Source organism: Neofelis nebulosa, chromosome 9, assembly GCF_028018385.1.
Source record: "Neofelis nebulosa isolate mNeoNeb1 chromosome 9, mNeoNeb1.pri, whole genome shotgun sequence".
Lineage (NCBI taxonomy): Eukaryota > Metazoa > Chordata > Mammalia > Carnivora > Felidae > Neofelis > Neofelis nebulosa.
This window is the reverse complement of record NC_080790.1, coordinates 141,459,240-141,478,107: the sequence shown is the minus strand read 5'-3', so window position 1 is coordinate 141,478,107 and position 18,868 is coordinate 141,459,240. Positions and strand designations below refer to the sequence as shown.

General features: G+C 60.0%; 2 protein-coding genes across 3 annotated transcripts in view; both read right to left on the bottom strand.

The window, feature by feature from the left end:
* Window positions 1-7,190: 7,190 nt before the first annotated feature.
* C9H20orf204 (chromosome 9 C20orf204 homolog) lies at window positions 7,191-12,003 on the bottom strand. Of its 2 annotated transcripts, XM_058686295.1 has the most exons (5): window positions 11,416-12,003; window positions 9,615-11,168; window positions 7,901-8,161; window positions 7,657-7,812; window positions 7,191-7,518 (listed from the first exon to the last, which is right to left on the bottom strand). In XM_058686295.1, exons 2-5 carry the CDS (start codon window positions 9,615-9,617, stop codon window positions 7,369-7,371), a joined length of 570 nt encoding a protein of 189 aa, XP_058542278.1. In that variant the 5' UTR covers window positions 9,618-11,168; window positions 11,416-12,003; the 3' UTR covers window positions 7,191-7,368. The 2 variants fall into 2 exon arrangements, with proteins under 2 accessions (XP_058542278.1, XP_058542277.1); XM_058686294.1 differs by lacking the exons at window positions 7,191-7,518; window positions 7,657-7,812; window positions 7,901-8,161 and having other exon boundaries at window positions 9,438-11,168.
* A 140-nt stretch (window positions 12,004-12,143) lies between these two features.
* Window positions 12,144-18,868, bottom strand: part of PRPF6 (pre-mRNA processing factor 6) — a 48,442-nt gene continuing 41,717 nt past the window's right edge. Inside the window, exons 15-21 of the mRNA XM_058686293.1 lie at window positions 18,494-18,613; window positions 17,760-17,936; window positions 17,154-17,287; window positions 16,332-16,423; window positions 15,203-15,317; window positions 13,059-13,185; window positions 12,144-12,425 (exon numbers count right to left, since the gene is read on the bottom strand). Coding sequence (XP_058542276.1) covers window positions 12,273-12,425; window positions 13,059-13,185; window positions 15,203-15,317; window positions 16,332-16,423; window positions 17,154-17,287; window positions 17,760-17,936; window positions 18,494-18,613 — 918 coding nt within the window. The 3' untranslated portion in view covers window positions 12,144-12,272. The remainder of the gene's footprint in view (window positions 12,426-13,058; window positions 13,186-15,202; window positions 15,318-16,331; window positions 16,424-17,153; window positions 17,288-17,759; window positions 17,937-18,493; window positions 18,614-18,868) is intronic.

Below are 18,868 nucleotides of genomic sequence, written 5' to 3'. Positions count from 1 at the left end.
GTGCACATGGTACAATAACCCTGGGGCTGGATGTGCCTGTGTCAGTGTGTAAACCTAGGTGTCCACACACATGGGTCTGCTGCCTGAGTGTGTGTGGGGAGGCAAACAGGCGGTGGGGCTGTTTCTGTAGGTATCCTGCTTCTCAGAGGCAGACTGACATCACCTCTATATTAAGTGGCAAGGGCTACACACTTCACCTGGGTCCCCTATCCCTGCCTCGTCAGCAACAAGGCCCAAAAAACTGAGACAGAGACAGAGCTATAAAGGAACAGAGACAGACAAGCTGAAAAGGACAGGATTTGGACCCAGAGGTGGAGAGAGACACACACTGGGTGGGTAGAGGGGCAGAAATAGCCCACAGGACAACGAGGACACCATCTGCCCCCTCCAAGTGGACACAAGCATGGTGCATGGCAGGGATGCTGAGGCACAAAGGGAAAAGGGTGGTCCAGTTCAGCCACGTTTGTTACGCGTTTGGAGTGGGAGTGCTCAGAGGCCCCAGTGCTGAGTCCCAGACTCATGCCTGGAGAGGGGCACATGACCCAAGAGTGTACCTCATCAGCTGTCATGGCCCTCCAACTCCTGATCTGCTCTGGGCCTGCCCCCTGGTGGGGGGTCAGGTTGCCCACCCCCTCGAGCCCTGGGTCAGCTGGACCAAAGTGTGCCCCACTGCGGGGACCCATGGCAGCCAGAGTCCAGGAGTCTCTACCCCAGGTGTGGACCCTCCTATCTCCTCACTCCACCCACTGGCCAGGGCAGGTAGGAGGGAGGGAGGCCAGGGCAGGTAGGAGCCACCGTGAACAGCCCCACTAAGGGCCTCCCTGCCTGGGCTGAGGCACTGTCCATCGTCCCACCTGGGCCCCCGCCCCAGAGACACCCGTGGACACACAGAAGAAGATGCCAGACAAGCGGACACAGCCGGTTGTGTCTTTCTTTCCTGTTTCCTGGCACAGGCCAGGGCGATATTCTCCCACCCTCCGTTCTGGGCTCCTCACCCCACCCCCATGCCACCCAGAGGGCCCCTTGAGGTCAGTAGGATGGGGAGCCACAAGGGTGCTTCCGGGGGGCAGCACACAGCGTTGCCCCGTAGGGAGAAGGCAGAGTAGCTGGACCCCTAGAAGCCCCTCCCACGGTGGCAAGGCAGGAGGGCGGTGGGGGGCCCCAATTTGGAGCCAGTCCCCATCGCCAGGGGCTGGGGGACTCCAGGAGCAGGATCTGAACAAGGACATGAGAGGGCCTCCCACAGAGAGCAGCTGTTTCCAATAGCAGCTCCTCAGCTATTGCCCTCAGTGGTGGGCCAGCGCAGGAGGGTGGGGAGGGGTCTCTTCAAAGGACCCTCTGCCCAGGGCCCTGCCTGGGGAGCTATCCAAGGGGACTGGCTCTGCCCTGCCTGGACAGAACAGCTGTCTCAGGCAGAACCACAGCCTGTCCCCCCTCCCTGGCCTGGGCGGCTCCAGCCCTGGGTCAGGTTTCCCACCGTTCCCCCTCCTGGCTCCACCTACCTGCTTCCCCGAGGGTCAGAAAAGGGAAGTCCCCACCCCCAGCTCCCGCTGAGTCAGGCTGGCCAGGAACAGACCCTGGTGGCCTAGCTCCTGGCGGGAAGTTCTAGCAGCCCTGCCTGGCACAAGCCACAGCTCCCACGCCCAGGACTCAGCTGGGCCCTGGAGGGACCTGGGCCGGGGTGTTGAACCTTCCCCAGCAAGCAGCCCAGGGGAGGAGGGTCAGGGAGGGTGGGGCTGAGGGCAGGTTAGGGGCACCCTCTCCCTCTCAGGTCATCCCCTGGACACCCTTGGGAACACAACACACACACACACACACACACACACACACACACACACACAACTAGACAACTAGTCACATAGCCTACCAAGAGATACATCGGGGCCAAGGCTCTGCTCACTCATATGCCCGATCCCAACGAGGCCATGCTGGGCAGGCAAGGATGGACCTAAGTCACCCTCCACTTGGCCGGACAAACGCTCTCAACGACCCAAGGGTGTCAGCCCACATTCTACCAAACCTGCATAGGTTTTCTGGCAGCTAAGTCAGTGGTTTTTAGTTCATTCCCAGGACTGGGCGGCCACCACGCCTCTCATTTCAGTGTTTTCCCGCTTCTTCAAAAAGAAACCCTCACTTGTTAGCAGGGACTCCCCAGCCCCCAGGGAAACATCACCTACTTTCCGTGTCTGTGGGTCTGCCTGTTCTGGACATTTCACATAAATGGGATCGCACAAGAAGTGGGTTTGAGGCTGGCTTTGTTCACTGAGCATCAGCTTTCCCGGGTTCTTCCGTGTTGCAGCGTGTGAACCTCATTCCTTTGTAAGGCGGAGTCCTATTCCACTGTCTGACCGGACCACGTTTTATCTGTTCACCCACCGGTGGACGCTTAGATTGTTTCCACCCGCTGCGATTGCGAATAATGCCGCAGTGAACGTTGGTGTACCAAGGTTTTGCGTGGCGTGCATTTTCATTAAAATTACACAGGTTTATATCTCAAATGACCATCCGAGCAAGTAGGTTCAGCATGTTAGAGCCACGTATCCCAAGGCTCAGCCCTCCACCCAGCCATCCCCACTCCTGCCTCAGGCTGCGGAGGGGCCCCAGGGACCAGGTGTGTGGGAACTCCTGGCCCCGGACCTGGAGAGACTGAGAGATGGCGGTGTGAACGCCGAGGCTCCTCCTCCTCTCGGGCTCCCTCCTCACCTCCAGCCTCACAAGGAAGCCAGGCAGGGTGCAATGGGGCGGGCTCAGCATCGTAGGGGCTCCCCGTCCACCACCATGTTTCCTACGACCCCACGACCCCACTTGGCCCCCACGACCCAGTCCTGTCTCCGCGATCCTGCCTCCTGCCCAGCGACCCTGTCCCCGACCCTCATTACCCAACCTGTGCCCCACGACCCAACCCTGTGCGCCGTGGCCCCGCCCCATACCCCATGACCCCGCCCCGTATCCCACGCTCCTGCCAGCCTGCGCACCCGAGAAAACAGGAAGGGGCGCGCAGCGGCGGCGCAGGGAGGAAATGCAGGAAGCGGCCGCCGGGTGCGGCGCTTATCTTGGGCCACAGCCGGGACCCCTGGCCTCACGCCCCGGCACAGGCCCGGCAGGGGACGCAGGGCGCGACCGGAGGACAGGGCCCGCTCACCTGGCGGGGAGCCCCGGCCACCTCACCCCCAGGATACGAAGGTCACAACTGGGCTGTGGAGGGAGGCAACGAGGCCAGTGACAGGATTTGACTGAGCCAGGCTGTGGCCATCCACAGATGTGAGCAGAAGTCCCGTTAAGACACAGCCCACGGGCACCTGCGTGGCTCAGTGGAAAGAGCATGCGTCTCTTAATCCCAAGGCTGTGAGTTTGAGCCCCATGTTTGGGTGCAGAGATTACTAAAAAAATAAATGTAAACACACACACCGCACAGAGGTGACCCAGGGGCCAGTATCCAACCCCAGGATGGCCCTCCGCCACAATACATGCCCCTCAAGGTCCTGACCTCCCCCCCCCCCCCACCCCGCAAAAAAAGGGCTCACTTCCCCTAGCAAGTGTGGGATCCCTGCCGGTTCTTCAGGAGGGAGGCTGTGGACGTGGGGGTTAGTTGGGGTTGGGGGGATGGTGGTTGTTGTTTGCTCCTGTGTTTACGAAGCTGGGTCTTTTCCTAGGGAGGAGACAGGATGGGGACTGTCCCTGAGAGCCCCCCAGGGTCCTGCAGGCCACTGGCAGGGACAATGGGCTGCAGCACCTGGCACCGCCCCCCCACACCCCGGAGTATGTGCTTTGCTTCCTGGACTGGGGGCCCTTGTTTGTTTCCACACCAACCACAGATGGATCAGGCAGCCTCCTTGCACACCTGCAGGTTGGGGGACCCCACACTCAGGCTCACATGCAAAGGCCAAGTGCCAGGCGGGGCCAGCGCACCCTTCAGGTCTGGGTGCAGGTGTTTCCTCCCAGGCTGAGTGTGGCCCCATGCCTTCTCAGCACCCAGCGCCAGATGCAGGGGCTGGCTAACTCACATCCTGTCCCACAGCCATGGCTCCATGAGCACCGGAGCTGCATCTGTCCAGGGTCCGGGCATGGCAGGCACACGTCTTTCCCACTACCTCTCTTTGCTCAATCAGGCCGCACCGGTAAGGGAGGGGTCATGGAGGGCGGTGCCGGGCAGGGCACAGGCGATCCGTAGTAGCCCTCGGAAGGATCAGCACACTGGGCTGGTATGGCCCCGCCCCCGCCTGCAAAGCAGCAGAGGTGGGAAGAGGGGGTGGGGAGAGAGGAGCGTGTGGGCGGGGGTGGGAAACACACAAGTGGCAAAGTCGGGATTAACTTTTTGGTTTTCAAATCCAGAGACCAGTTTGCCAGTCGCCCATGTTCCAGATGTTCTTTCAAAGGCTCCCAGTCTGGGAAGGCCGTGGGACACAGGCTACCCTTCAAAGTCAGCCTGCCCCCCCCCCCCCTTCTTCTGGTGCTGCACACGGGGGGTCTGGCTCCCTGGTTGCAGGAAGTTACACAACCCTGGCCAGTGCCCTGCGGCCCCATCTACCACCCTGGCACAGCCCCTCCTTCTGGGACCCAGCCCCCACCTCCCTGGAAGCAGTTGAGAAGGCTCGTGTATGGGACAGGACACCACTGGGTGCAGGACCCAACCCAACCATGCATGTGCCCCAGAAACAACGTTTTTTGCAGGGGAAGAACCAGGCTCAGGCGACACGCCCCAGACCTCGGCAAGGAGGGCAGTGCCTCATGCAGGACAGGCCAAAGGCTCTGTCCCTGCTTGAGCACCCCATCTTCACTGGTTCTGGTCCGTTCCAGCCAGCAGTTCCTGCGCAAGCCACAGAGGGGGTCCTGGTGCTGAACACAAAAGCGAACATCTTGGGTTCCGAGCAGCGGATCCCTAGCTCTCCCTCTGGTCTGTCTTGGCTGGTCACTGTGGCTGTACACCTGTCCCCAGACCAGGTCTGGTTGGGCTATCCCCATGCTGGACAAGTGAACTTCGTCCCAGAAGCCAGAAGCCCCACTTGCTGCCATCCTATGTGAGGAAAGACTCGACAGTGTGTTGAATGGTGGCCCCAAGAACGAGATGCCCACCTCCCAGAACCTGGGAGTGGGATTCTTATTTAGAAAAAGGGTCTTGGCAGATAGGACTAAGGATCTTGAGATGAGATCAGCCTGGGTTATCCAGGGGCCCTAAGCCCAGGGCAAAGATCCTTGTAAAAAAGAGAAAGCCACGTGAAGCAGCAGCAGGCTGGAGCAATGTGGCCCCAGAGCACCTGGAGCCTCCGGACGCTGCAAGAAGCCAGGATGGGTTTGTCCTGGAGGGAGGTCAGCCCTACAACACCTTGATTTCAAGCCCGTGATAATGATCTTGGACTTCTGATCTCCAGAACTGTGGGGAAAGAAACTTCTATTGTGTTAAGCCGCATGGCTTGTGATCATTTGTTACAGCAGTCGTAGGAAACCCATACAGATGGTGTCTGAGATATGGGGACGAGGGCCCAGGTCCCTGTGCCCAGAATGCTGGCCTGCCATCAGCGTGTTGGCAGAGGCAGGACCCGGAAAGATGTGCAGGGCCTCCGCCCAGTGTGGAAGCCACTCATTCTGTCTGAGGTCTGAAGAGAAGGGGCAGCGGGCAGACAGGGTGCAGTGGGGTCTCATACCAAAGAACAACTTCGGTTCTGCTGGCTCAGGCCACAGGCCTCCTCCAGTCCCTGACTCAACGTGCTGAATTTGCCAGGAAGGACCAGAGTTAGACTCCAGGAGGGCCACCCGCAAGTGGGGAGCTCTTCCAGGCAGGGGGAGGGCAAGACACACATGCACAGACCCCAAGGGACCCCATGCACAGACACACAGACACACACCCCCGCACGCACAGGAGCGTGCACGCACAGCTGTGTGCACATTCTCACGGGCAACCCCTCAGCACACCTGTGCGCGTGCTCACACACACGTACACACTACCAGATGGGCTCTGACAGGAGCGTCCAGGGAGGAAGAATGGGGTCAGAGTACAAGAGCACCTTGCCCATTCGCGTGGACATGGGCCAGGACTCAGGGATTGTGTCCCTAGGACGCTGAGGCCTGTGCTCCCCCTCCTACCTGCCCCCTCCACCCAGGACAGCCTGACTGCTCTCCACTGCAGGAAGGGGGTGCTGACAGATGGGTGGAATGGCCCACCACACTGCAGGCGGTCCCCGCATCGCCACAACAGGGCCCCCAGGGCAGCTGCACACTGTGGCCCACACACGGGGCACACACGGGGTGTAGCCACGCTCAAGGCCTGGGTCTCACCCCAGCCCTCACGCTTCCTGGCTGTGCCTGTCTCATCTACAAAACAGGGACAACAGGCCCTGCTGCACACGTACAGCGGGGTGCTGGGCCAGGGTCTGGTTCTCATTCTGTGCTAATGCTCACTGCCCCACCATGAAGGCCTTTCTGTATCCCCTCCCTGTCTGTTCCGCCAGGGTACCCCAGAGGCAAGGCCTGCTCTGGGGTCTCCTTGGTCCATCCACCTGTCAGAAAGGAGTACGTGAGGTGGAGCCCAACAGGCATCCTTGTTGGCCAGGCGCTCTGCGGACTGTACTTCCACTCCTCCACAGACACTGATTGGGGAGGGGGTCACAGACACCGGGCTATCTATGCAGCTGTGGGCAGGGGAGTTCAGGATCAGGACCCTCTCCCTGCCAAGCAAACGTACGGTCCCAGAGCACAAGACAGCGGATCCCTGACCAGCCTGTCCAGGCCCACAGAGGGGGCCGTGGCCACCCCTCCCAGGGCCGCAGGAAATGGCCTGGCCCCACTTGCAGCCAGGGCCAGCGACTCTGGCTTCCCTTCAGGCCCGTTTCCTTTATCCGGTTGTTTTGCTCTGAGTTCACAAAGCTCAGCCTTCCCTTCCCCTCCACTTCCACCCCTTCCCCCATTCCAGAGAGGAGCAGGACGGAAACCGGACATTTCAGGGCCCGATAGAGCCCCTCCCCATCCACCCCCCAAGCCTAGGGGAGTCCCATCCAGCGTCCCCACTCGCCCCCTGCTGCCTGAGGCTGGGAGCGCAGCTGGAAGGGGGAGGGGTGGGGTGGGGGCCGGCCTCGTCCAGGTGTGGCGGGTAGTCCTGGTTCCCCTACCAAGCGGCCTGTTGCCCCCAGCGCCCGCTCCTGGCCCAGGCCCAGATCCAGGGGTGGTGGGCCCCACCCCAGCAGGCGAAGAGACCAGACCGCAGCACCAGCAGTTTATTGAGTCCTGGCTAGGTGCCTGGAGCATGTCCAGGGCCATGACAAGGAGGGGCCTGGGCCCAGCAGTAAGCCAACAAGAGGGAGAGGAGGCACCGAATGAAGCTCGTTCCCAGGCCCCTCGGCCCCGATGGCTCTTCTCTGGCCTGCGCAGGACGCGCTAGGAGTCCTCGGAGGCTGCTGCACGCAGCGCGAAGAGCTTCTCCCAGCAGGTGGCGACGGCGTCCAGGACACGCAGGAGGAGCCGCCTGCGGCTGCGGCTGCGGCGACTCCGAGGAGGGTGCCTCTTGGGCCACCGGCTCCTCCTCCGCTGTCAGGGGCAGAAAGGTCAGCGAGTGACCACGGTCTCTGCGCCCTCCCCTCCCCCTCCCAGATGGGGACACCGCGGGACGGTGGGAGGCTCAGGGGACCTGTGGAAGGGGAGGGACCCGGGTCTGGCCCCACACACCTGGCGCATCATCCAGCAGTGGCGCCGCATCACTGCTTCGGTGCGCAGGGCTACAGTCCACGCGGCTTTCTCCAGTGCCCCGCGGCGGTGGCCCCGGGCCACCACCCTGCGCAGGGTCCGACCCAGGGACGCAATGGACAGCAGGATATCGTGCTCCTGGGGAAGGAAGGGAGGAAACTGGGGGCTGGGGAGAGAGCTCAGCGGGGAGGCCCAGGAGGGGAACAGAGTGAGTCTCCCCCCATACCTTCTGGGCACCGCAGGAAGCTCCCACCCGATTCCGATCCCGCCATCCGAGGACTGCAGCTCCAGTCAGGTTTTTCTGGATGAAATGGAGGTGTCGGGAGCCTGGCCCGACCTGCCTCACAGCAGCCTGCAGGTCCTCAAAGATGACCACGCGGTAGTGGCGGAGCACGTCAGGGATGCTGCAGGTGCGGAGCCCTGCCTGACCCGGTGCGAGCCCCAGCAGAGCCAGCAGGAGCGCCCAGAGTGCAGGCTTGGGAGGCACCTGGAAGGGACACGGGGTCAGGGTGGGGTGCCCAGGCCCGCAGAGGAGACCTTCCCTACAGCAACCCCTCAGGCGGTTTGCTTTGGACGGCCCCCTACCACAGCCACCAGGGACTCTCTGAACTACAGTAGAAAATGAAAGGTCACTGCGCCATTCATCACCCAAGCATGGGTCTAGCAGGACAAATCCCTTCCTGTTTCAAGTCTGAGGGAAGGACAGTAGGCCTGCGAACCAGACAGCTCAATGCTTGATGCATAGATTGGCGGGCTGGAGGATGGCCAGGGGTGAGGGTGAGGGTGGGGGGGAGGTGGGCTGGGAAGGCAGACCCACTGAGCCCTGAGGGGCCAAGAAGGAGACAGAGGGCTCCAGAGCAGGAACACCTGGTGCTCTGTGTGCATGGGAACTAGGGGCTCACAAGACTGGAGGGCAGGGCTGACCCCTAGGTCTAGGGGTCCAGCGGGAAACACTACCTGCCGGTATGGCTACACCCCTGGCTATCCCCTAACTCAGCCCCACACCTCCCAGACATCAGTCCCCACCAGACAGCCAGGCTCTCTCCTCCTGATGAGCACCCCCTGATCCCCAGAACGTTGCTCACCTCTGGGTCCCCAGAGCAGGGGCAGAACTGACCCACCCCCACAGCCATGGGAAATGGGGTGCCCTTGCACCTCCAGCCCAACCAGGACAGGGGTGAGGGCTCAGAGCTCAAGGCCACACCCCTCTGAGGAGGGGGGGGGGAAGTCTTGGGGAATCCCCCAGAGGCAAGGGAGAAAGGGGCCACATTGTGCCCCACCAGGCATCCCTTTCACGAGCCTCCCCCTCCAGAAGGGGCTGGCTTGGGGAGAAACCCACCACCACCCTCCCCCTAGAAGCCCAAACATCAAAGAGAAAGACCGGCTAGTTCCCAAACAGCGACTGGAAAATTAATCATGTGAACCCAGCGAGACGCAGGACTCGACTCGGCTTCCCAGCCCTGGGAGGGGAGCCTGACCGAGCTGGAGACCTGGGGTGCAGCGCTGGCAGGAGGAGTGGGTGCCTTTAGCTGTGGCCCCTCCTCAAATCTGCCCCCAGGCATGCTGGGGGTGGGGTCAGAGGTCACAGCAAGAACAAGAGCTGTGGCTGTGGAGAGCCGTCCACACGGGGGAGATTGGCTGCCCAGCTCTAGGAAGGCCTGCCTGTCCCCCACCCCAGCCAGTGAGAACCGAGCAGCCCTGGCACGGCCAGGCAGACCCCCTCCCTTCTCCCCCCCACTCCACCCCCCAACCCCCACTGCAGGAAGAACAGGCAAGAGCACCCAGGGCCAGGCCTGCCAGGCCCTCCAGGCCAAGGTGACGGGAACCAAGGGAGGTTTCCCAGTAGGGGACAGACGCTCAAGCAGCCTCCCCTGGACTATGCTCGGTCCCAAACCCTCGGCCAGAGTGAGCCCCCTCCCCAGTGGCCCCACGCTGCTCACCATGGGCCTCTGAGGGTGAGGCCCTCCCTCACTCCTGCCAGTGGGCCTTGCACATGATCCTGGGTCCTCAGGTAGGGAGTGTGGCTGCCACTCCAAGTCCTGCTCCAAGCCTGGCCAACAGGGCTTCCTAGGACAGGACACAGCAGGGAAGGCTGGCGGCAGGCAGACAAGGCTTTTGAAGTTGGCTCCTCTGAGCAGAGGAGGGAGGGAGTGGGAGGGAGGCCCCACAACCCCAGCCCTACCCCCTCCCTCTCCCCACCTCCTATCCAATTGCTTCTTCAATTAACCTGACCCTGGAGCCCGGCAGCTGCGGGCTCTCTTCCCATCCAGCGGGTCTTGGATCGAGCCATTGGCCCAAGAAGGTCTGTACTGTCGGGGGGGGGGGGGGGGGGGGGGGAGGGGTGTCCAGCGAGCACTGCTGGGCCCGCTGGGGTAGGGGAGCCAGAAGAGGCCAGGGGCCTGTCTGCACCCTCCACTGGGGCCTTCCTCAGCGGTCAGCAGGTGCTGCCTCTCCCAGGAACCCAGCTGCCAGCAGAACCAGGTGAGTTGGACCTAACTCGCCACAGCCACCAGCCCCCACACCCTGATGTCCTGGCGGGGGGGGGGGGGGGGGTCCTGCCCCAGCTGGTCCTGGGGAGGGGCTTCCCAGGCTTCTCCTACTGCTCATCCCTCCTGGGCCGAGGGGGTCTTTCGCTGGGGGAGGTCACGGCCACTCGCCCAAACAGGCTCTCAACCCTGCAAGCACCACCTCAGAACAAGGGCAGTGTGCAGAACCCGACTTGCCTTGAGCTGGAGCTCAAGAAATCCCAGCTGGAGACAAGCTGAGGTACATTGTCCCAGGGAGAAAAGTCGTTTAACCACCTCAAAGCAAACAACCCCCACGCAAAGGAGGAGATATCCACACTGGAATGTCCAGGTGCTCTGGAACATTCCAAGGGCTCTGCAGAAGGCCGCACCCGACACCGAGTTCAGAAATGTGTCCAGGAGAAGCCACATCCAACTCAGAGCACAGAAGGCTGCCAGCAGCCCCTGTGACTACAGCCAAGTCACCGTTGCTCCCTGGGCCTCGGTTTCTAGGTCTGTACAGGAATAGGCTGGCTTTCAAGCTCCTAAAACTCCAGGAGTATCTCTTCGATGTGATAAGTGTACCAGGCCGGATCCCTCCCGCCTCCTCCATGAGACAGAAGGAAACCCCAAAGACCCTGTGAACCTCCCTGCTCTGCTCCTCAGGCCTGGCCCACCTCAAGTGAGAAGCAGAAGCAGCATTTCCAGATTCAGTCTGGGAGTAGGATCCAGGCCACGGGGGTGGTCCCTCCCCTGCTCTGGGATGGCAGTGTCCTTGTGGCTCCCAGAACATCAGAGGCGGACCCAGCAGGGCCTGACTCTCTAGGCACAGCTGCCCGTGCCTCAGGTGCTGACATCGAGGCATGTGTTCCCCAACCTTGGCTGCCTTGAGGGGGCTGAGCCGTGGGTCAGCGACTGATCCCCACAACAGTCTCCTCATCGGTGTCACCAGGAACCAAGAGGCACCAAGCAGCCTGTCTGGAATCTTCTCTAACATGAGCGTGTGGTGGGGCGCCTGGGTGGCTCGGTCGGTTAGGCGTCCGACTTCGGCTCAGGTCACGATCTCACGGTCCGCGAGTTCGAGCCCCGCGTCGGGCTCTGTGCTGACGGCTCAGAGCCTGGAGCCTGTTTCAGATTCTGTGTCTCCCTCTCTCTCTGCCCCTCCCCTGTTCATGCTCTGTCTCTCTCTGTCTCAAAAATAAATAAATGTTAAAAAAAAAAAATTAAAAAAAAAAACCCAACATGAGCGTGTGGGAACGGCTGCCAGCTACTCCCCTCGTCACCATATGTAACACGTAGCATCTCCTCTCCTTGGCCCACAGCCTCTGGACAACCCATGACCTCTGGCCAGATGTCTGCAGCCATGGCTGACACACCCCTCCGAAGAGAATCTGCTGGTTTCCGGTTGGACACACACACAGGGGGTCCAAAGTATGAGGAAGTCCGTTATCCTCACACAGCATAAACAGTGCAAATACGCTAAGTCTCCCAGGTTATGCATTTTTCAATCCAGAGATGAGGACTTACAGGTGCTTTAGAACAAAACTGATTATACATTATTGATTATAAAAATAATGCCATGAGCAAATATGAGAAAAGCTCTTACCGGTAACATTTCTTTCCGACACACACCCGAGGGGCCTCCCCGTGAGCCCCTAGCAACATACTTGGGAGCCACTTTAGGAAGTTGGGCCCGCTGCCTGCACTCGCGCAGGACGGTCACTCACCCTGGCAGGCAGACCTGGGAGATGCCCGGGGGAGCCCCAGCTGTTCCCAGAATGTGCACCGCCCCCCCCTTCCCACAGAATCTCAGGGGGTCCCACGGCTTCCCCTGCAGGGTTCAGGCTGTCTCCAAGAGCCCTAGTGAGCCCAGGACGCGGCCTGAGAGCACACGGGGGCAGCCAAAGCACCTACGGGAAGGCAGGGGAGAATGGCGCAGACAAAACCAGCAGGTCACCAACCCCGACGGGCTATCTGGAAAACCTTTAATTGAAGAGCAGGATGGGTGGCTCAGGGCCCCTTCCACCCCCTTGTCACCACCACACGCTCCTCTACGCGCTGTCCTGAGGGCCGCCCCCTACAGGCACCGGAGGGTCAGAAGGTGTTCTTGATGTGGGCTGCCACCAGCACTAGGATCTCCCCAATCTTCCTCTGCCAGTTGGCGATGTCCTTGGACACGGCACACCACAGCTCCCCGTGCCGTGGCTCCGCGTTCTCACAGCGCCTCCTCACCTCCTCCCGCTGCTCCTGGGCAAGGACCACAGGGCACTTGAGACGGGGCTCCTCCCAGGCTGCCCCTCACACGCGCCCCACCACGCTCGCCGGGCCCCACGGCCCTGGGCCTGGAGGGCAGGGGGGCACAAGTGGTGTCCGAGGTGCCCCGCTGCAGCGCTGATGGCACGCAGGTGCTGAGCCCAGCCGAGGCCAAGTGTGTGCCTCACACGAGTACCCCGAGCAGCTTCCCAGACCCCACGGGGCACGGCTTCCACTTCCCATGGGGTCTCCAGGACAGCTGTGACAACACTAAGCATTGTGTGTGTGTGTGGGGGGGGGGGGGGTGCTGCTGCCCAGGCCCCCCCCCAGGCTCATGTCCAGTAGGACAGAACTCGCCCAGGCAGGACAATCATCAGGGCTTGAATCCCATCCCCATTTCTACTGTGACCCCACGCCCCAGTCACCAACCAACTCATCAGAGATGCTAACAGACCACTTAAAATCACCCAAACATCTACATTTCAGGTTAAGAGGCTAAAGGCTGTAACGAGAAAGCAGACGCAGAAGCAAATACCGTCAGGAGGGACCCCTGTGCCTCTCCCCTCCACCCACCCATTGCCCAGAGGTGGGGGTGGAGAGCAGCAGGCAGCCGCAGCAGCACCTCACCTCTGTGCCATGCTGCAGCTCAAACTTGTAGAAGAACGCCCAGGCGTCCCCCAGGTCCGAGTCGATCTTCACCGTGCGGTGGAACCACTCCCTGGCCTTGGTGATCTTCCGCTCACTCCAGAACAGCCTGTCCGCAAGCATAAGTTCAGGGACCCAGCGTAAGTGGCCACGTCTGATGCTGCCTGAGGGGTGGTGGGGAGCCAGCTCTGGCAACATCAGGTCGATCCTCTCTCTGGCGAGCCCCTGAGCTCCCAACAGGAGAGCTGAGGAATGGGGCCTGGCTACCTGGGTATCGCTCCCACCACTCACCTGCAACTGTCCTTCAAGGGTCTAATCAGGCTGTTTCTTAAAAAAGTCCACACAGAGCAAGAATTTCAAACTCCTTTAAGGTATTAGTTTCCTCTGGGTAAAATACAAGAAGATGAAAGGAAACTTTACAAAAAGTTAAGACTTTGATTAGGGAAAGTTCAGTGAAGTCAGCTCCTCAACAGATTCCTTCTGGAGCATCTGCCCTACGATGCAGTCCCTGGCAAGGGACCCAGCCAGCACGGACAAGCTGGGCCTCGGCTCAGCACCAGAACTCGGGCCCAAGGCAGACGCAGACACCTGCAAACCAGGCCCACGCTGGAAGCTTCAAGCGAGGACACCAGAAACCCACTGAAGGACCTGTGCGCGCCCTCCCCCACACGTCAGGGAAGGCGGAAGGCAAGAGGGGGGAAGGACACTGGGGCAGCACTCTTTGACAGCTGAGACCCTGCGTGGCTTCCACCATCCGCCCAGTCCCAGTGTCCTCTGTGGCCACAGGCACAAAAGCAGACCGCCACACCGCTGACACGCCATTCAGGGCGGCTGTGAGGGCTGGTCTCAGTTACAGAACGGAGTAATTTCATGCTCCGATAGCTTGATTGTTTTTTAAGCCCTGCGGTACTCTTAATTGCTGGGTGTTAGATAAACTATGACTTAAAGAGCACAAACTCAGATAGCAGGTTCACAGGACACCAACCTGGGAACAGCAAGGAGTGACTTATTTGCTTTAGCAAAGCCTTTTATGAGGTTTTACGGCTGCCCTATCAGAGCATCAAACAGAGCAGCCCTTCTGGGAGGCGGAAGCCCAGGGCAGAAGGGGGCCCCGGGCAGGCCCAAGCCGGGCCTCAGGAGCCGGAGGGAAGCCTCCACGTGCAGCGTCCTCAGCCTCAAAGCAGCTGGAGGGGAGGTGCCCGGGAGGACCTGAGGAAGTGGGGCCGACACCACCTGTGCATGCCTCGGGATGGGCCAGACTCCCGCCTGGGCAGCAACAGCACGCAGGGGCTCCTGGGCACATATGCCACCTCCGCAAGGGGAGGCCTGAGCAGCAGTCCCGGGAGCCCAGCCAAGGCTCCTTCTGATGCCCCCCACTGCAAATGCAGTCACCTCCCGGCCTCCTCTGAGCATACGCAGCCCCCACCCTGCTCGCAGGCCCCCCACGCGTCGGCCGTAACCTCACTTAATCTTGCCGAGGCCCCACCCTCCCTCCCACACCTCCCACACCGCGGGCCACCCCAGGGAGCCTCTGACCCAGCACCCAACGTATGAGCTGATGGTGTGAGGTCACTCGCTGACCTCCTGTTGCCCTTGAGACCATGCAACCCAAAGGAAAGATGGTCTCTGGCATGGCCATCTCCACACCTGCAGGCACGCTGATTGGGCCTGACTGATGGACCCTGGATTGTCCCCAAGGTCACCAAGGTGAAAGTGCTTTCTCACACTAACACAAGAAAAATAATTTCCTTGCTTATAGCCCTTTGAGCCGAAGGAGTCTTGCTTACTAAATTCCATGTGGACCAATGTCAGCAAGTTTGTCTCTGTCTTTCGACGTAGGACACGTGTATGTGTAAACCAAGAAGTGCCCAGACTGAGAGCAGTCCCGTCAGAAGGAGCCCAGGACAGAGGGAAGGAGGGCGGGGCTCAGAGGAAGCAGCCTATCTGTGGGTCAGGGGCAGTGCAGACCATTGGGACAGCACCTATCCGCATGGCCTCTGCCTGGAGATGTGCCTGCCTTGGGTCAAAGCAGAAGTGCTTCATTGTGGAATGCTGGTGGACAAGGACCCTAAGAGATCCCATCAGGTCCCGAAGGGTCAGCAACTTCACAAGGGCCCCTCACTCACTTGGCCACAGCCAGGAGCACGTGGGGGTCGTGCTCACACTTCTTCAGGGCGTCGACACTCTTGGTCTTCCTCTGGGGCCTTGCCTCAAGAAAAATGGCTTCAGACCACAGGACACCTAAAATTCAGACACAAGGATGCCACAACTCAGACCCCCACCTCTGCTTTCAGACACGGCCCATCCGTGCATAGGCTGCCCCGAGATGGGCCTGCCAACATTCTAACCCGGGATGTCCTCAGACCACGGCTACGGCCTCCCACATGTCTGGGGGAGAGCCACAAAGGCTGCACTGACCACCTGCCCCACAGCAGCTCTGATGGCACAGGCCAGACAAAGTTCTGGCAGTGACCAGATAGGCAGTACCCAAAACCTTCAAGGTTCACTCCCACTGACTCCATAACTTCGTATCTAAGGATTTACTACAACAAAAAAATCAGAAATACTAATAAAGATTCAAATTGACCAATAGGTGTGTCGTAGATTTCTGGTATATATCTACACAGGCACTTTCAACTTTAAAACAAGTCCCGGGGTGCCCAGGCAGCTCAGTCGGTTAAGCGTCCGACTCTTGATTTCAGCTCAGGTCGTGATCTCACGATTTGTGGGTTCGAGCCCTATGTCGGGCTCTGCAATGACAGGGTGGAGCCTGCCTGAGATTCTCTCTCTCCCTCTTGCTCTCTGCCCCTCCCCCACTTGCTTGCGCTCTCTCTCTCTCTCTCTCTCTCTCTCTCAAAATAAAACAAGGGACAACACTAAACACACAGGACTTGGGTTTTGTGCAGGAACACAAGTTATGACAATACAAATAAGTCAAAAGTGACTTAAAGGTGAGTTTTAATATCCTTTTTTTTTTTTTTTTTTACCCCAAATCTGTTCACAGTGCATGTATGTTTAAATGCAAAGTAAGATAACAGAAGTTAAGTTTCAGAAAAAAAGTAATGGTAGTGAACCAGAACACAAAGTCAAACCCACAACAACTGGGACTGGGGATTTAGTTCAAATGTCTGAAAGATCAGGTGCAGCTGAAACTCCGACAAACAAAACACTTTAATAGGGTGTCTGAACCCCGAGACCCACTCCCCCAGGAACTGCTGCTGCCTGGCAAGTCTGGGAAGCCGGGAAGTCCCTTACCGGAGTTGGGGCACTCCTGGAGCGCCTTGGCCATGAGCGTGTTGGCGATGTTCTTCAGCCCTGCGCGGTACTCCAGCCTGACAGACTCCAACCTCAGGAGAGAGGCCCAAAGGACAAGTCAGACCCCATCCACCGAAGCCCACTGGCAAGCCTAACAGTTCTCGAAGCTCCTGGGAAGCCACCGTGGCCAGAGCCACCTGCCCTGCCAAGCAGAGCTCGTCCACCAGAGACGCAAGGCACTCGTGCCCACCCCGCCATCAGGCCTGCCAGCAGCCACCCCAGCCGAGGCCCGGACCCTGACATCATGTAGGCACAAGCAGACATGGAGGGCGAGGCCATGCTGGTGCTCCCAGGATGGCTGGGCACCACAGCAGCGGCATCCAGGACCTGCCCAACTCTCTGGGGTCTCCTTTGGCAACAGCTACACTGCAGCCCTGCGACGCTGTTTCCTACAGACAGAATGCCATCCTCTCCTGACAACTTCCTGTTCACCCTTAAAGCCCTGTCCAGATGCCACCTCCGCTGTGGGATGCACTTCCTCGGCCTCATCCATCCCTGATCCCCCATCGTTAGCTCCTGGCTCCCCTGGGGCGCCTTCTACTAGAGCACAAATGAAACTGCACCCCACTATGTGCAGGCCTGCTTGTAAATGGAGCCCCCCCGAGCTGGACCCTCCCAAGACAGGGACTGTGCTTCCTCCCAGCCAGCACCTGCCATCCTTCTCACGGAGCCCGAGCTGGAAACGCTGCACAAATGAGTCTGCACGAGCGACTGAGGGAGCACAGCCCCTCTGAGGGGCGAGCCCGGCTCGCCGGGACTCACCACAGGCCGGGGTTCTTCGGGTTCTTCAGGCGAGACTTCTCCAAAATGGCCCGAGCGCGGGTCAGCTGCCCAACCTTCTCCTCCAGCCGAGAAAGCAAAAGCCATAGAGGGGTGGAGTGGGGACATTTTTTCAACTGCAGCAACAAAGAAGAGAGGGATTGGCTGGTGTCAGGGAGGGGCTGTGACAGCTGTGGCAGGCTCCTGGGCCGGGAGTCAGGGATACCTGTGTCCACAGCCACCTGCCCATTTCAGGTCTGGGTGTGGGGTTTCATGTGCACGGCAGTGCTGTGCACAAGCGTATGTTTACTACGTGGCTGTGCACACATGCATGCGTGTGGGGCGCACACACGGCCGCCTGTACGTTAACTGTGCTATAACCCGCACTTGACTGAATGTGGTGCACACAGCTCTGTAGAAGGAAAAACACGGGTCTGAGTGAAGGGACCAGGGTCTGGCCCTGCCAGCACGCTACCAGCTGGGGCCCAAGTGAGTCACTGCCCGTTGGGCCTCCAATTCCTGAGCAAGGTGAGGTGTAATGACACCCTGAGGCCAGGCGTCCAGTCTACAAGAGTCAGCTCGTAGCTGCAGCCAGGGGCACCAGCTCACCCCCTGGCTGTAGGCTTCCCGAGCCTTCTCCACCAACTCCTCCTGCTCCTCGATCTGCCCCTTCATCATCCACAGCTTAGGGAAGTCCTCATAGTGCTTCAGGGCCTCCTCACACAGCTCCTGGGCAGCCACGATGTTCCCCAGCACCCACTCCAGCTTCACAGACTTCATGAACACCTGCAAGACAACCAGGCACGCTGTTAAGCAGCCCCTGCTCCCGCCCTGACCGCCTGTCTGGACGGCACAGCGACGTCTAGCACTGTGCCCTGGAAGGACGGCACCTTCACAATACACGCTTTGCACTACAGCTCCCCTTAAATGCCACTCATCCTGCTGTGTTTTATGGACCTCTGTAAGCTGTTTCACATCCTTTGGAACAAGGTGGGCGTCGAAAACCGCAAATACGGGGCGCCTGGGTGGCTCAGTCGGTTGAGCATCCGACTTTGACTCAGCTCATGATCTCACAGCTCATGGGTTCGAGCCCCGCGTTGGGCTCTGTGCTGACAGCTCGGAGCCTGGAGCCCGCTTCCAATTCTGTGCCTCCCTCTCTGTCCCAACCCACTCGCGTTCTGTCTCGGTCTCTCTCAAAAATAAATGAACATTAAAAACACAAATACACCTCGCAGTCAAGTATGAACCAATAAGCCAAGAGTACCACAGCTTTAGGTGGTACCTCGCACCCTCCGGACACCACAGGCCCCAGGGACCCAGTATGGCCCCAACGCCCCGCTCACCCGGGCGGTGGGTGCGCTGCTCCGTGCCTTGGCCAGTAGCCGCCGGGCACGCTCGTACTCATTGTTCTCGGATTCCAGCTTCACAGCGGCCAGCCAGATCTCCTCGCTGTTGGGGTTGGCCTGGAGGGAGAGATGGGATCAGAACAAAGTGGCCAGGGCTAGATTATACTTAATCAAGAGCAGCTAGCCTGGGCACCAGGCCGGGCCTCACTCTGCTGCAGGGCAGTCTGATTCCAGAGCTAACAGATGACAGAGCAGGGTCCGGCCCAAGAGTGCTGACCCACCTGAAAACAAGCCAGCCCATTTTCTAGGCACTCAGGCAACACCACCAGCAGCTGGAGAGCCGTCTTCTCCAGGACCCACCCTGAGCTGCAG